Source organism: Paramacrobiotus metropolitanus, unplaced genomic scaffold, assembly GCF_019649055.1.
Source record: "Paramacrobiotus metropolitanus isolate TYO unplaced genomic scaffold, Prichtersi_v1.0 Parri_scaffold0000064, whole genome shotgun sequence".
NCBI classification, from domain to species: Eukaryota; Metazoa; Tardigrada; class Eutardigrada; order Parachela; family Macrobiotidae; genus Paramacrobiotus; species Paramacrobiotus metropolitanus.
The window spans coordinates 693,359-710,289 of record NW_026570284.1 but is presented as its reverse complement, the minus strand read 5'-3'; the positions used below and the strand labels follow the sequence as shown (position 1 = coordinate 710,289).

The following is a 16,931-nucleotide window of genomic DNA, read 5'->3' as shown; positions in this document are numbered from 1 at the left end:
TTGAATCAATTACATAATACGTGCTAATTTTCATAAAACTTCAATTCTTAAAGAAAATTACCACTTGGACTTTTAATGTTTAAAATTTCGTAGCAATATATATGGATTTCACCTTCAGCTGACTTCGTTGAATTTGTTTTTACGTTGATATACAACGTTGATCAGTAAGGTGGTTGAGCTGGAGCAGGGATGCAAAGAGGGGCTTTTCTAACTGTAAGTTTGAGCCAAGATTTGGAATTATATATACGATAATATTTATATATGCTTTCGCTTCATATTGACATTTAGTTCTGGTGTGGGTCCTTGCAATTGTACACAGACATGCATGGCTTCGACACATTTCATAATTGCCCATTGATTTTGGATTTTGGTAAATAAAGTGGAAGTACCGAGTACATGATCTGACCAAATAAATTAATTGAGAAGTATAAAAACAATATTTGAAATAATTACAGCAACGAACTTTAATAATTTTTTAAATTAAACAGATTATACTTACTTTCATGTTATGCAGCGACAGTCCCAGTGTTATGTGCTTAGAATAACGCGTCTGCGCTATACTAATTTTCATAGTGCTCTTTATTACACGTTCTGCTGTTTACAGTGTTTACAGAATTATTGTATTACGTACAATACAATAATGTGTACATTCAGATTTCACAACAAACTTTGACAAGAGTGCTCGATTAGAAAAAAATACCAATACGAATAAATAATTTCTAATCATCACGTGCACGGAATCTATACCGCAGTCCTGCCATTGCCAGTGTCGGCTCGAGGTCATAGAACCATAATAAACTCCATACTTGTCAACTTTGCCGCTCCGACGCGAAATCCAAATAGATTCCGGTATATTTTTATATCGTTTCAACAAGGTGGTGACATGCTCACCCAGTTACTGTAAAGTCAAAATCAGCCCGGTTAAACATTTTGCGCCAAATCAGGTGTAAAAAATTTGCCGACAGTAAATAAGTGTGCGCCCTATCATCGTATTGTAAAAAGCATTACTGCGCATGGATTCATATGCACATAAGGTAATCATTTTCGCGGTAGGCGGCATTGCAACTTACCAAACAGCGTGATTAGGGTCAAACACGAGTCCCGCCGGACAGAAAAAGTGCCACACTGTCCAGCTACCCAACATATTTACACACCGGTAAAATCTAAAAGGCGAAAATCAGTCAGCATGGCGAATAAAACCCGTATCGAACGCCTCAAATTTGTGTTTACATTAAAATATTAAAAATAATCGTAACACGTGTACCCGTACATACATTTGATTACATGTACTGATGTACATGTGCTATGTACGCGTTGCCGTCTTGCAGCAAAAACAATAAATCTAACATTAAAATAAAACGAAATTAACTGGTAATTAATCTGATTAGTAAATACTACGTATATACAGCAGCTTACATACACACAAAAATATTTTATGTGGATGTCTTTATATGTATGTACCTAAAAAGGTACTTATGACGTTCCTCAAAGTTTTTGCAATCCAGCGTTCGAGTCGGCTTATTTCTACATCACACGAAGATACCAAGTACTGGATTGTACTCGTACATCCCTTAGTAAAAGTGTGTCAGATTTCTGCTTATTGTTAAGCAAGTGTTGTGTACAAGATTATTATGGTTAGTAATAATATTATTGCGGGTGTATTTTAAGATACCGGCACTGAACTGTGCAAAAGCGTACTTTGTGCAGTCTTGAGGATTTCTAAAGAATCCTTCCGCGGGACACTGCATGGGTTCGAGCTGGCGCATACTGGGATGCTGGGAATTCATATTCATATTAAACGGAATGACGCCGTTGTTAATATTAGAATCTGCCACTTGCATATCGGTTGCCGTCGTGACGCGGGGACCGCCGTCAATCTGACGGCTATTAAACCCATTCAGATCATTATTAAACATCGGTAACTGGTTGTTATTTATCCCGTTGGAATTCTGTACAGGCGGCGACTGCACCGACTGCTGCAAGCGCTGCTCGTCCGGCATAAACGGTTTGGAGAACGCCGGCCCCGTCTGCTGGACACTGGTCAGTTGCGGGAACTGCTGACCTTGCTGAATGTGGTTCATGGCCGTATTCAGTTGGGCTGTTTGCAGCGGAATGTTGTTATTGTTATTGGACTGTGGACCTTGTGATGGCTGCTGAAAGTTGTTCATATTGGACTGCAACTGTAGGGGCGGTTGCTGTGGCGACTGTTCGTTGTGGGGTTTGTTGGGCGTGTCTAACATGGACGGGCCGTTAAATGGCGTTAAGGGATTAAACTGATTGTTCATTGGTTGCATGGGAGCATCAAAAGCGGTGTTTAACTGCGCGGTTTGTTGTGGTTGCTGTTGTGGTTGCTGCTGTGGTATCTGCGGCGGTTGCTGTTGCGGAATCTGCGGAGATTGCTGTGGCGGTGGCATCTGGGGCGGTTGCTGTGGCGGCAAATTCATCGGTATCTGCGGCTGCTGATCCTGATTCATGGGAAACGGCTGCCCGGATTGTTGCAGCTGGTTTTGCTGTGGATTGGGAATACTATCGTCAAATTGCTTGGCAAACATGGGCGGATCCGGTGGTCCCATGGGACCCGGTGGCGGTGGTTGGTCGATAAAGGAGCGCGATAGAAAGGGCAGGATCTGCGACGGCAGCATCATGGGCGGTTGGAGTAGCGGGCCAAAGAAGCGGGTTTTGGGGTGCACCACCGCCTGCACCTGGATGGTGGGCACGGCGTCCAGATCCAGCGCCGCCTTGGAGGAGGGCTGTCCGCTGATGGTCGGGGTCAGATCCGACGGTTTGGGCTTCTCGTAGCGGATGACCATGGCCGGGGTGGTGGGCGTGGTGGCGTTGGTGGGCGTGGCCTCGGAGGGTAGAAGCAGCCGGGGTGGGATGGTCGGGTGCATCTGGGCGGGGAAGGAATGGGCGAGCGCCTGCGGGATGGCGGGCAGGAGGTTGACTACGCGGACGGGTTGGAATTCCAGGACCTTTTTGATCATGCGCAGCATGGGGTAAGACTGCGGTCCGCATAGGCCGCGGAAGTCGTCCATGTCGACGGACCACACCATGACCCCGCCCAGGCCCCATTCGCGCACAATGACTGTCTACAAAATTTATTCTTATTTTGCTACGGTGATATTGTGTATTTTTACTCAGCGCTTAATTACAGACTTCACAGTAATATATGCTAAAGGTCACTTCTCTGCTCCAGGTAATTTCTGGGCTATAGTATTCTCAGTTAATAAATTCTTAGACGTAGTTAACTCAACAAGTTACAAGATTAACAGTCTAAACTCCAAGGAATAAACTATGAATAAACAGCTAGCAATTGCAAAGTAATGACGAAGCCATGGATATATTAACCAATCATGCGTACTTAATTTGTTAAGTAGTGCAATCGAAGTAACTAAATATTTAAGTAAAATTTTCATATTCCGTTTTTTTTTGGAGACGTGAAGCTAACTGAAGTCGACGCTTATATATTACGGCTTACAGGTTTAGGATCTTACGGATCGTATCTCAATTTGTTTGCGGTTCGGATAATCATTTTCTCCACTGCGCAATGATTTGCATGATATCGGATCACTGACTGATCTTGCCTCGGTTACACCTACTTCTGTAGTTGCTACCTTGCGCTTAAAATTTTATTTGAACAAGCATAATTAATAACAAATTCAAAGCTCCGCAAAAAATACTGCTTGTTCTGTGCCTTAATTACTATGCGAATCGGTGCGATTATAAATAGTAACACATATTCATTTGTCTGTATCCGGTAGAAATGTATACACCGGTGACCTTATGGTAAATGAATCACGGAGGAACGATTAGCACAAAAAATGCGCTTAAAGGCTGTACACAAACACAACTACGTCACAAATGTAATCAATTAGCCTACCTTTTTGATGATACTATCAATGTCGTCGTATCCAATCCACTGGTCTTCTTTATATGCATACGGTGTCCTTTCCTCGGGATCAATGACAACGGTCCATGTTTTATCCATCAACAAACTGCACACCTGATTTATAATCCGATCATAATGATCAATCAACTTTAAAAATTCTTTTGCGCACTTGCATTACTTTAGCGATTTGTGAAATTCGTGTACTACTCTAGCTTATATGATCCATACTATAATTACTCGTATTTATTAATATATAAAAACTTCCAGCACTTAACAGTATATATAATTACCAGTACTTAATATAATATATAGATATTAATAATACCAGTATTTATATTGATGTCGTACCTCGAAATATGAAAGGAAACCCGGTTCGCGGGTGAACGGTCCCGGTTCGCCGCCGCCCACGGCCGGTGAGCCGGGCGCCGTGACGTGGGCATCAGTCAGTGTGAAAGAGCGGCCGTAGAACGGTATGCCCACAACAATTTTATCTGCCGGACACCCAGCTTTAATCCACAATTTGATAGCACTGACCTATGACCATCAAAAGCTGTTAGTTTCCGGTTACACATACCGGAAACAACTCAAGTACTCAGTTATATTCACCGCTTCGCAGTCGTGCATAGCGCTAATTGTTCTCCCTCTTGATAATCAGCCAAAGCAAATAATTAACTTTTGGTTTCGTTTTACGCATCTTGATAATGCCATTTAATTAACGTTGTAAGTATCGTCTTCAATGAGCTCATTAAAAAATTGCCAAGCGTGATAGATGTCTCGATTAGTGTGCATACATATTATGTTGATATTATAGTTTTATGTGTGCGCGTAGAACGACATAGGATAATGAACTGGGCCGAAAAGGTCACTTATACACCCTAAGATGATACAAATATTGCTTAATTTTTCTCCGGTTTGTACCAGATTTGCATAATGAATTTAAACTTAATATTCTTGACAGCTAGGATTTCCTAAACTGTGTTCAAAAACCGTTGTACGGACTACATATAGTATACAGTATGCAGTATCTTTAATTTTATTGCAAAATATGAAAGACCAAAGTTTTGGTAAGTACAGATACTACCAGTAATACTGTAGCTCAGTTTCCGGCCTCCAATATTTCTTACCATGTTAAATCCTGGAACGGTGCTGACGTCGCGATTCCGCCCATAAATCGGACTATGATGCTCCACATTACTATCCCAACTCCCGTGAAAATCATACGTCATAATACTTATAAAATCCAGAAATCTGCAAAAAAATGGCATGCACACGAGCAACCCGGAATCAGTTACCGGCATACACCGACATCCCTTGTCTACTTCATTTCATCAATGAGAGTCGCGGCTGGATGATTCTTAACGTAATGCGCTAAGTACCTACTTGCCGAGTATGGAGGGATTGTAAGCGGTCTGCACCGTCTTGTCGCTAGCCGATACGGCGGCACTTATCAGTAATCGTGGCTTGCCCGACAGTGCCGGCTCAGCATCAACAGCATCGCGCAGTTCCTACATTAGTTGACATTGGACATTTTAATTACATCATGCGATTACTTAATCTCGTCTACGGGTTTTTTTCGCTTCACACTCAATCGGCACCTGCACAAGCAGATCGAAATTATTCCGATCGGCATCACGACCACCGCGCACACCCGGAAACTCCCAGTTAATGTCCAGCCCGTCGAAGTTGTGCTTGCGCAGAAAGCGTAGGGCGCTTTCGATAAATGTTTTGCGCTTGAGCCGCGTGGAGACCATCTCGGAGAAGCCGCTCGAACCGGCATTCCAGCCGCCGACTGAGATCAAGATTTTTAATCGGGGATTCTGATTGCGGAGCGCTGTGACTTTTTGGTAACCACCTGGCAAATTAATTTTTTTACAGTTACCTATGCTTTTCTGCACTTACTCAAATATACGTAACACAAAAATAAAATTGTAATTGTTAAGGATCGATGTTTAAGAAGCGCAAGCGATCGTAAGATATTCCTCTTGCAAAAAAAAACCGGCTTTTCTACGGCGCCTTACCTAATCCATAATTATCTTCCAGATCCGCCCACGGATCGAACGTTTCAAGAATAGACGACTCTTCATTTAATTTGGCAAAGGCGTAAATGATGTGTGTGCATAAAAACTGCAATGACGATGTTATAGCCTTCAGGAAATATTATTACTAACATCACTGAATTTTACAATCAATATCTTTGTTAAATTATGTTGAGCAATACGCCAGCGTCAATAAAGAAATTATTTCTATAGCACCTACTGGATCAATATCGCTTGGACTAAATTTGCCACTTGTTGGTCTGTAAATAGCCCAGCTGGAATAGTAACAGACTCGTCTGTACTTGTTTGCTGGAAATTAAAACAAACAGTTGATACGACATGACACGGCATTAATAACGCAAATCAAAAAAGTCACACATAAAATATGCCATCAAGCATAGAATTATGCCATTAAATACCAAATTCTGCAGTTAACTGTTGATAAATATTAAGCACTGCCTGGTACATGCGCATATAGAAGTATGCTTTAAGTAGGATAGCATTTAATTACAGAGTTTGATGCTGACTACATACAAGGAAAATACAGACCTGCATGAACGTATATAAATGTTAGAATCCATATAAAAAAAGATACGAAGATTCTCATGATAAATAAAATACAGAGTATTATTCCGATATGGTGTACTGAGAATATAAAATTAATTCCAAATGGCTACAATCGAGATAGTCCATCCCAAAGTGCGCCGGCTTATATGACAAATAAATAAAGGAATCAATATCATAGTAAATATTGTAACAAGAGTTCCATCAATAACACCAGCGCCGACACTGATAACAACGATGATAATCCCGAAAAACCATCCTCAAGAAAGCAACAATTTGCCGGTTATATCGATACAGTAGCAACACTGACGCCTCTACGCATAACGATGGCGTGCGCATATGTGAAGTGAAAAATGCGATCAACAAGTAACAGGTATCGTGTGGCTAACGAGTGTTGAAAAACACCACCATCATCACACACTAGTATACCGGTGGGTGAGTTGAACGCGGCGGCCGCGGTGCTACTGGATGTGTTTGACCATGATCCAGTACCTGCCTGTACGATGGAGAGTACCGGTGACGTATCAACCCAACAGCGGCAAGGTCAAGCTGTGGACGTGCAGCACAAACGATTAGCGTGTCCGAAGATAGCGCAACGACATTTACCGTACACACGTATACACACAACAAACCGCTATTGTACTAGGGCCGCTTTACAGCCGCTGAATACCATTAAGTGTATATCCATAAATGTATTTAATTGTACAGTTTATTTATTTACCAATAACACAGTATTTCCAACCCACCCCGTGTTTGGTGTCAAGCACCCGACCGGCGATTTTCACAATTTGACTGCATGTTGCGTTTATGGTGTGTGTCGCCGGTAAGGACGGGTAATGCGTGCGGTATGTAGTGGACGCACACCGGCATGGGAATACCGCAGGAAGCAATGACTTTAAAAATAAATGTCCGCATTCATAGGACAATGGGTTTTTGTATCATTAAGAACGGACGTGTATGAGACCGGCGACACAAAGAAATATATAGACGCAAGAACACAATATTGTTCAAACACATCGCGACTCGCGAGAATGCGCTGGTCAGTTAATTTATAGCGATGACCCATGTCCAGAAAGCATTTGATTATCGAGGTTTTCGCATTACGTTGCGCAAATTTTTCCCGCTAAGTAATTGTTAAGCGATGTATTTTTACCTTTGATTTCTTTTTCAAATTCATCATCAACGGTTTTTCTCGCATTCAACTGGGCTTGCAGTCAGAAGAATCTCGCATTAGAAAATTCTCAGAGGTTGTATAAAACGCGTTTTAAATTCACGTAGAAGTACCTTGTGTTACGCCATCTTCTGAACGGCATGATATGCAAGCATTTGAACACTGGGCTTTTTGATTTATCAAACACTATTCGCATTTTCCTGCATTGTGTCACTTTCAGATGGCGCTTGTACGATTTTTTTGCAGCACTCTATGCCAGCTACGAACTGTGGCGACGTCTGCACGGTAAAACTTTCGCCGCCCATCAGCAACAAACAAATTTTAATCGATTTTTAGGCAATTCTTTTTTACTTATTGTTAGTTACACAGTGTGTCGAGTTAGAATAATCTATATAAAGCGATCGCGATGAACATTAGTACACGAAGAAAAAATTCTTGACCAACTGGAATACAAAACCACGTGTCATAGTTCAAAAAAGAAACGGTGAATAATATCCATCAACCATGAAACGAAACAGTCGTTTGGCAGGTTATAAAATAAAGTCATCTTAATCCCGGAAACTAAGCGCATCTAACATGGTTAGAAATATTTAACAAAATACCCTCATTCCACCAATAAACATTACAAAAGCTGCACCGCTCTGGCACAAGACACAATTTGAACCAATTGTTTCTTAGACAAATTGTGCAGACAGTACACAGTCAAGCGAGAAAACGGGAAGATTCGTCTGATTGTGGTCAGAGATTCAGGGAAGAAGCCTACCGATCGCCAGAAGTGTGTTAGAAACATTCAACAGGTTTGTTAGGCCACGGGATATGCAGGCGGACGTGCGGGACCGGTCACAGTGGAAGCTGATGTCATGCTGGGTTTAGGGCCTAATGTTAGCAAGAAAAAGAAAAAATATTCTGCTGTACAGCTGAAAAATTTTACGAAAATCACAAACATCAGCTGTGGGATAGAGTGCAAGTAAATGTCGTAAATGCTTGGATGAAACTTTTAACCTTGGGCAGTTTCTCCATTTCGCCAGGATTTGAATTTGAAGAACGCATCCGCTCCGTATGCCAGCATGGCTAACCAGCAGAAAAACTACAAGAAAATTCGTATTTTCAATATTGCATTTATATTACAATTAGATTATATTCAGGACAGGTGCAATGCATCAAGTTATAGTGATAATCTGGCACAGCAAGTTCTGATCTACGTGGTTTTTCGTGGTTTTAATACCGGAAGCCTTGGAACGATTACTGATTCAAGATGAATGGCAAAGAAAAAAAATTTCGATCGCAGAAATAGCTACCATTACGGTACAGTATATTTTGATTCAAAATTCTCAGATCATGTTTGCTCGATATAAATAAAGAAGAATGCAGTTCGATTTACCGTGCAAGCTCCACGAGTACCATCCACCTCGGCATAGGGAATCATGACAGCTCCGGCAATAAACAACAGAATAGCCACAATACCGCAATAAATCAGTTCCTAAACAGTAGAAAAAAATGGGTGATTAGTGATCATTTACCAAACACAAGCATGCCGGTTGCATACTGGTCGCAAAGTAAATCACTGTACTCGTACAGTACTTACCACAAACAACCAGTTAACCTGGTACAATCGCTCGATTAAGTGGAACAAATACAGACACAGCAGTATGAGCGTAATGATGAATCCCGTGATTGTGACGAATTTTGCCCATCCAGCAGATCCTATGCAGTAATGCAAGAAATATCTCCAATCTGAACTCCAGGCAGCCGCCGCCAGAATGAATGCAATCAGCATAAGCAGCTGCAAATTGGTAATATTACAATATTATCGTATATACACGTTATAAAGTCCTTTACTACAAATTTTAATACTTATTTTTACCTACTGACGATACATTAATTTTATAATATTATGGTTAAAAATAATAACAGCAGTAGCGTTAGAATTAGTTTTCCGTTTTCATAAAGTTTTTACTTTAATTATACTCTTTTATTCGGTGGAGTATTCAAAATTTACGTCATCGTAATAATTGATTTGCTAATCATAGAGAACATAAGGCAATAACAGGATTGTATCAAAAAAATGACACACAGCTAGCCCATCCGCATTCCACGTACACACATCCCGTACATGGATCGCAAACATCCATTATTTACAACCAATTATTTGTGAATCGTATATGCTGTGGAGTATTAAATAGAAGCAGCAACTAAAAAGTTTCTTCTCATAACCATTCACGTTAATTTTATCGTGTCCGTAACTAAGACGTTACTGTAAATTATTAAACACTGGTTTCAATTTCATTACCGCATCTATTTTTGTCTTACCAGTTGCACCAGCTTCAGGATCCCCGGGATGCTTCTGACATACTGAAAATTTGAAACCAAAGATAAGTTTAGCTGCTAATGCTCTCCATGTTTACCTATCTAACACTAGTAGTAGAATTATATATTATAGTATACATCTCATCGGTACAGCTAGAGCCTGTAAACAGCATAATTCAAACACATGCATGAATATGCAACGCCTGCAAGCTCAAAATTAGCACTTAGAATTAGCAAAAAAACTAAAACACATCTGTAGTCGTATTATCAGGAACAAAATAACTTTCTGAAAGCAACGAAAAAGGATTCATTGCACTAGTTAGTACATCAAAATTAAAAATTTTCTTAGGACTGCAATAGCTTATCGAGTAGCAGCTTGGTATCATCGGAATCTGCATGTTCATTAACTGATGCCATCACACTATAAAATTTCTTATTGATTATTGCAACTTAATCTCGGATCGGTTTTAGCAAGTACTTGATAAGTCCAACTAATGAACAGCAACACGTACATGTCATGTCATCTACTCTATATCATGCACGAATGACTGTATTTTGCAATTATTGCTCCATTTTTAGTATCAATACATATTCGTTGGACATTGGGCTGCAATACCGTATTTACTTACACTGTGATCGAAATAGGGCTGGACCGCTACCACCCTGGTCGTGGTAACGGTGGTCGTCGTAGCGCCTCCCGCCGACGCGGGATATGCCTGTTGAGCGTACGTCTGACTGGGATAAGGTGCGTTAGGATACGGCTGACTGGGATTCATGATGGCAGACTCCGCTTGACGACTTCCGCTCACTGGCAACCCTCGATCCGCTTAGCCCTCGCTCTGTCCGCGATAATACCGTTTATCACCCCAATGAGATCAAAGCAGATCCACTATAATACACAAAACACACATAATACATCATATAGTCCTCCGTAAACAATGTCAAAGCGGAATATCTCTTCAGGTTGACACCCACGTTTGAATATAAGCCGCCGTGTTAACAGTTGCCAGCACAGCAGATTCTCGCGTTCGGGTTAATAAAAGAAGAGAGACGAATTCTTTTCTGAATAAATTACACACACCCGAGAGTTCTTTGCGCTTGTGCTAAAGAGCTGTTAGGTAAAAATTTTTGCCGACTGAAAATTTTCCTATGTAACATGTGGCATTTACGTCGAGTGTTATGCGCCTGCGATGGAGTAATGAAGAAAATCATGTCCTCATCTAAAACGCTATAAGCGACGAAAACCGCAGTGCTCGCTACAGACCACTGCACTTGCTGCCAGTGTACATGAGAGACATCGAGAGTTGGGAAAACAGTTCGGTGTATGTACACAAGACATAAACAGCCTTGTGAAACAGCCCAGAGGAAATTTAAAACTTTCTCTACTATGTACGATAATAACCGGTGTATTCGTATGTCCCGTATAGGAAAACCTCAGCGGTGCAAAACTGCCCAAAGATGCATTTTCCAAGCCTGACTCATAGCAAGCGAGAGGGTATACTAACGAGTATGAGAATTCTCGTTTGATCTGAAAAGCGCACAGGCAGTGGAAAAATCGGTTGAGCTGTCCAAGTGTCTGTCTATGTGTTCGACAAAATTGTGTAACCAATCGGATGTAATCAGATTCTAAACGATATCTTTATGTATATACATATGTGTGTAATGCTGTGCCGAATGTCACGGCAAAGGCAAACAAACTGACCGGATATGGTCGGGGGAAAATGCGCCCTTACACTACGCTGTTTGGCCCTACCGGCTCATGTCAGTGCTGCGTAAATGGCCGGATAGCCGCTCGCGCTGCCTGCCTTGCGAATGCCAAATCGTACTCGTGATCGAAGATAAGAAGGTGGAAATTTATAGCGTGTTTTTATCGCCGGAACGTCAATCTCATCAAGTGCGATGGCTTTTCAATCCCAGTAATTTCTCTCGTATTTTGCCCATCATCAAGGTTGAATAAAGATTTCAACACAACTTATTCATCCGAAACGTCAATAAAAGATACGATTATCGTGCGAAAGATCAGCAGGGACAAAGAAACGAAAAAATGCTTATTAGAACTACATGCTTATTATTAACTGCGCAATGGTAGAATTTGCAACAGCAGTAAAAAGCTGAAAGTGCGAAGAACGGAAAGAATTACATAAATAACAGCGACAATCTTTTTAACGAAAGTTTTACCTCAAGCAAATCAAACTAGATACCGGTTAATTTGTACAAAAATTAGCAATTCTCCGGATTATAAAATTTTCGGAAGAATTATTTTCCGCATCACGCAACAAGCCGAATAAACTAACCTTCGCGTGCTTGCTGTGCAGAGCGATATTAACACGTTGCTAGCTGTCACTTCCGCATGCAAATCCAGATGAACGTATTCCACTAGGGTATATAATATATCAAAACAGTAGACAAATCCTTCTCCTCAACGCGGGGAATATTAGGGATGCACGCGAATAAGTACTAAATTCGTAATCAATGAGAAAGAAGGCAGTCCTCGAAATGGCGATTGTTTTTTCTTCTTGATAGAAGTACAGTATTCAAATGCCAAAACTAAAAGGAACAAACATGACTGATCATGGATCCCGTGCTGCTGCACACATTATGCACCTGCAGCATCTGCATCGGCCAGCATTGTGCTAGGATTTCATCAATAGTACCCTCACTTGATTCTGATTGTAAAATCAATACGCCCGGTGAAGAAGGTCTTGTTGTGAAATGGCAAAACTGACGGTCATGAACCTGCTCTTGTCGGTGTACGGGTCTATGGATTTACGGCTGTGGCCACTACCGTCCGTACGATTGTGCAGTACAAGGTGAGTGCTATTGGCGCTATTGACTTGGATGAAAGGGGGCGGTCCTACCGGCGACCGGCACATCCCACTCGTCAGGTAAGTTCCGGTTAGCGTGCCCTGCGATCGCGCGAGGATTCGGGATGCAGTCGCATTTATGCTGTTTAATTCTTTCAGCAATGAAACAAAGGAATAAGTAATATTTTCTAGTTCCAGATCTTCAGGTAACTGTCCTGCTATTTTTGTTTTATTATAACAATACAAGCCCGCTGCTTTTCGTTTGGCCGACGAATGAGAGCCAATGCAACCGGAAGCGTCTAATATTCATTTGCATTCTGTGACTGGATATTGTCCACGTTGAGTTTTTTATATATTAATAATAATACCTACACATATTTTAAAGTTAGTTTAAGAAATTAAATTGATTGACCTCTTTTTCTGATTAACCTCGCTTCCATGATCCAACTATTTTGTTATGTCTTTACTTGTATTTGCTACTGGATGGACATGTATTGCACATACGAGAACATTAGGTGCATAATAGGTATTTTAATACATGTACATGTATCTGTATCTGTACACTATAAAAATATTCTAAAAATATTATTGTGTTGCATTTAGCAAAAAAATATGACTGATATTTCTGTGCTGTAAGTACAGAATGTGTCATACAGACGTGATAGAAGATATTTGTTCGTGGCAATTTTTTGCCGAAGAAAACGATTTTATGTAATGATACTTCAAATCACGACTTCCATCAGAAATTTGACAGAAGCACAAAAATAAAACAGAAGCACAAAACGCAGCCACGATACTCTGCATGCCATACAAAATATTGAAAAGTAGCACTCGTACAATAAATGCACCATTTCTCGGAATAACATGCAAAATGCTCCGCCGAGACATTTTTACGTCATTTTCGCTTATCAACGAGAAGCGGATCATATGACGCATTATTAAATGAACGAAATCAACACACCAGTCAAGTTCCGTCGACGCTTCGACTTCCGGTACCCGTAACGACGTTCTCGAGTTTCATTCCTTATACACCTGCAGCAGATTATAGTTAAACAACTACCACTTTACATAGCAATTTTTGGGCGATTCATTAAGTTTTGTCATAAAATTTAAAAAGGGCGGATTGCTTTTACTTACCTTGCGCTGGCTGGTCATTTCTGTACATTCTGAATTTTAGATAAGCATCTATGGCGTAAGCAATCATCGCCGCCCAGCAGAAAAACTGCAACAGGGAAAAATTTAATAATACAAAGTACTATCAGCATATGGTAGCAGAAACACGACAACAGGCACGAAAATTTTTCGTATCCAATGTCTTTACACACTTCCATGGCATAAGAATAAATTAAATAGATTTAGGCAACATTTACGCAACCGAAAGGAGTGAATTCTATATGAGTCAAATAAAATATTAGACAAAAGACTGCGTTCATGTACCAAGCTACCCAGTAGAAGTTTCGATTATTTTGTATGTAGAAGTTATTCACACTTGGCAATGGAATTGAAAACGCTAACAATGTTACTGTACCCTGAAAAAGTTTAACGACTCGCAAAAATCCAAAATTTTACATTTGTATTACAAATCCGGAAGCTTCGAGGTTTTGGCACAATGGAGTATGGAGTAATAACTTCATTAAGAAATGAGATTTATACTGACCACACATGCTCCTCTTGCGCCATCCAGATTGGTGTAGGGTATCATAACAGCTCCGGCAATTAGCAGACAGAAAACTATCGCTATGCAGTAAAGAAGTTCCTGAAATTAAAAACCGCGATTAGTTGAAGTACTTACTGTACAATCTGTGAATCTTTACTACTCAGTAGGCGGTAACATTTAACAAAGAAGAGACATACAGTATATGAACTGGATACCGCTAATTCATGATTACGCGTGGTTAAGCAAGAAGAAAATTAGATGACACAGACTTCATTTTCGATGCTGTTAAAACATGTAAACAATTAATTCGGTATACTTGAAGTATTGATGTTCGCAGGTCGCATTGAAAAGTTCCACGCAGTGACGCAGATGATAGAAAAAGTTTATTATAATAACGCATTTTATCATATGGTCGCATGATACTGGACAACGCCCATTAAATTTTACCAATAAAGATCGATAACACGGAATCAAAATTTGGAAATGGTGCTGGTTTTTTAAATTCATTACAAGGAAATAAAACAAGTCAAATTATTTAGCAAATTCTCCGTAGCGTCAAATGCCACGGCGCATACTTTTTAATGTTTTCATAGTTGCGCTTACCATGATAAGCCATGGAACTTCGTAAAGTTTCTCAATGATATGAAACAGGTACAGGATGAGAAGCGCCAGAGTAATAAGGAATGCAATTGCGGTAACAATATCCGTCCACACTGCCGAACCATAAGCATACGGATAGTACATTAGTGCCTTTTTTGATGGTCCACCGTAAAACGAATGCGATGACCACGTGGAGACTGATATAATAAATGCGATCAGTGTACACACCTGAAATTAAAAATATTTGTAATTATCTGCAGCGAGTTTTCACTCGTATGCTGGTATTATTTTGTTCTATACTTCTACTGTTTTCATTAACCGACTATAGGAACTGCTTGATTTCGTAGTGTATCGGCTACAGGAGATTATTTCAGCGTTATCCGTTTTCTATACGGCGCCGCCGTTCGGTAACAGTGAAAAGCAGTCGAAGTAGTATTCGGTGCTTCCCGCAAGTTTTTTTCTTATATAAATAGTAATTAGTTTATATTTAAAGTCACCTGGAAAATTAGATTTACATAAAGTGGCGCAATATACTAAACATTTTTCTCTCAATTTACCCTTCAGCTAATTTTAAAGCGCCGCGGTGGATGTGTGAACGTGCAACGCATCGCGGACTTACGGACGTACCAATTCAATGATTTTCAGAATTCCGGAAAACGTCTTGAGATACTGCAAAAGAAACAGAAGTAAAGTTCTCATTTCTAATGTGAAAGAATACTAATCACAAGCAAATGCAAATTGCGCAATAAATTTGCAATTGCAACACCACCAATATACGCACTTTATACGAGTAAAATGAGCATATTTTTTATGCGTTATGTTGTTTAGTTAATTGCACGATACTTATTCTAAATTGGTATTATTCAGAAACATTATGCCAGAAAAATTGAAATTCTTAGCTAACGAAATTGCCGTACATATACGTCGAAATAAGGATCCACTTCGACAATTCTAGTGGATTTAACAGGTGTTTCCGGTAAGCGCGATTCTCCAGAATAGTAACTCGGCTGCATCGGGGGATCATTGTAGGACGTACTGATCACGGTGGTATGCTGATACGAAGGTCCCCCGTTAGTCTCCATCTCAGAAACAATTGGGTGCGCTCACAACAATTATGAAATCCAAATTAAATCCAGGAATCCCTCATGACGTTACTGCATCGTTTCAGATTAAAGTATCGAGTAGACTTCTGACTTTACTGTCCGGAAACGTTAAAAAATACCAGAATCTCAATAAAATGATAAAGCTGCAATGAAAATACTTTAATTTTGCTCACTGTAAAGATACAATTAGTACACGATTAGTTGAACTTAACACGAAGATTGTTTTCGAAAGTGGGCAGCATTTCACAAGTCAGCAACGTGCATGTGCGATAGAGAAGTTACATTGGGTAAATCCAATACCGTATCAGGTATCTCGTCGGCGTTTAGACTTTTTTGGTGCTAGAGGCTGGCCGGTATGTTTGTCGTATTTGTCGAAGCATCACCAATTGCCATTTACACACAGGTGTCTTTTATAATTATTTTGGATTCTCTGTTCCGCTGTTGAGTTTTGCAGACCATAAAATTGCTTGTACGTGACTAATGCCCTTACATGTTAAAACGTCGAACTGCCCGCAGGCTACGAAAGTGCAGCGGGTACGGCATTATCCATTACGTATACTGTTACGTGCACGATATGCAGCATAAAGCCATAACTACAAGAAACCACCACAATTTTGCTGTTAAGAATTATTTTGTCAAAAGCACTCGCTGTGGGTGCATAATAATTTTGTATGCAAAAGCGTTTTACTTCAATGAGATGCCGCAAAAAAATATGCACACATGAAAATTAAAGACCAATAAAGGTCACATATCTATCCATATATTTTAACTTTTTGCTGCAGCCGTCATTAGCGTATATA

General features: G+C 40.3%; 3 protein-coding genes across 7 annotated transcripts; all 3 read right to left on the bottom strand.

The window, feature by feature from the left end:
• Nucleotides 1-598: 598 nt before the first annotated feature.
• On the bottom strand, nucleotides 599-6,888 carry LOC129593893 (uncharacterized). The gene is made up of 11 exons (XM_055490389.1): nucleotides 6,475-6,888; nucleotides 6,146-6,234; nucleotides 5,908-6,013; nucleotides 5,485-5,741; nucleotides 5,270-5,394; nucleotides 5,014-5,137; nucleotides 4,238-4,423; nucleotides 3,881-4,003; nucleotides 1,699-3,089; nucleotides 1,071-1,163; nucleotides 599-898 (listed from the first exon to the last, which is right to left on the bottom strand). Exons 1-11 carry the CDS (start codon nucleotides 6,530-6,532, stop codon nucleotides 868-870), a joined length of 2,583 nt encoding a protein of 860 aa, XP_055346364.1. The 5' UTR covers nucleotides 6,533-6,888; the 3' UTR covers nucleotides 599-867.
• Nucleotides 6,889-8,077: 1,189 nt separating this feature from the next.
• LOC129593866 (plasmolipin-like) lies at nucleotides 8,078-12,689 on the bottom strand. 5 transcript variants are annotated; one of them, XM_055490354.1, is made up of 7 exons: nucleotides 12,262-12,689; nucleotides 10,597-10,856; nucleotides 9,971-10,012; nucleotides 9,246-9,443; nucleotides 9,042-9,140; nucleotides 8,663-8,747; nucleotides 8,078-8,536 (listed from the first exon to the last, which is right to left on the bottom strand). In XM_055490354.1, the coding sequence occupies exons 2-7, from the start codon at nucleotides 10,741-10,743 to the stop codon at nucleotides 8,463-8,465; spliced, it is 645 nt and encodes a 214-aa protein (XP_055346329.1). In that variant the 5' UTR covers nucleotides 10,744-10,856; nucleotides 12,262-12,689; the 3' UTR covers nucleotides 8,078-8,462. The 5 variants fall into 5 exon arrangements, with proteins under 5 accessions (XP_055346329.1, XP_055346328.1, XP_055346330.1 ...); XM_055490353.1 differs by lacking the exon at nucleotides 12,262-12,689 and adding an exon at nucleotides 11,049-11,349; XM_055490355.1 differs by lacking the exon at nucleotides 12,262-12,689 and adding an exon at nucleotides 11,137-11,349.
• Nucleotides 12,690-13,454: 765 nt separating this feature from the next.
• LOC129593879 (plasmolipin-like) lies at nucleotides 13,455-16,566 on the bottom strand. The gene is made up of 6 exons (XM_055490372.1): nucleotides 15,946-16,566; nucleotides 15,656-15,697; nucleotides 15,032-15,256; nucleotides 14,429-14,527; nucleotides 13,909-13,993; nucleotides 13,455-13,803 (listed from the first exon to the last, which is right to left on the bottom strand). The coding sequence occupies exons 1-6, from the start codon at nucleotides 16,108-16,110 to the stop codon at nucleotides 13,796-13,798; spliced, it is 624 nt and encodes a 207-aa protein (XP_055346347.1). The 5' UTR covers nucleotides 16,111-16,566; the 3' UTR covers nucleotides 13,455-13,795.
• Nucleotides 16,567-16,931: the final 365 nt, after the last annotated feature.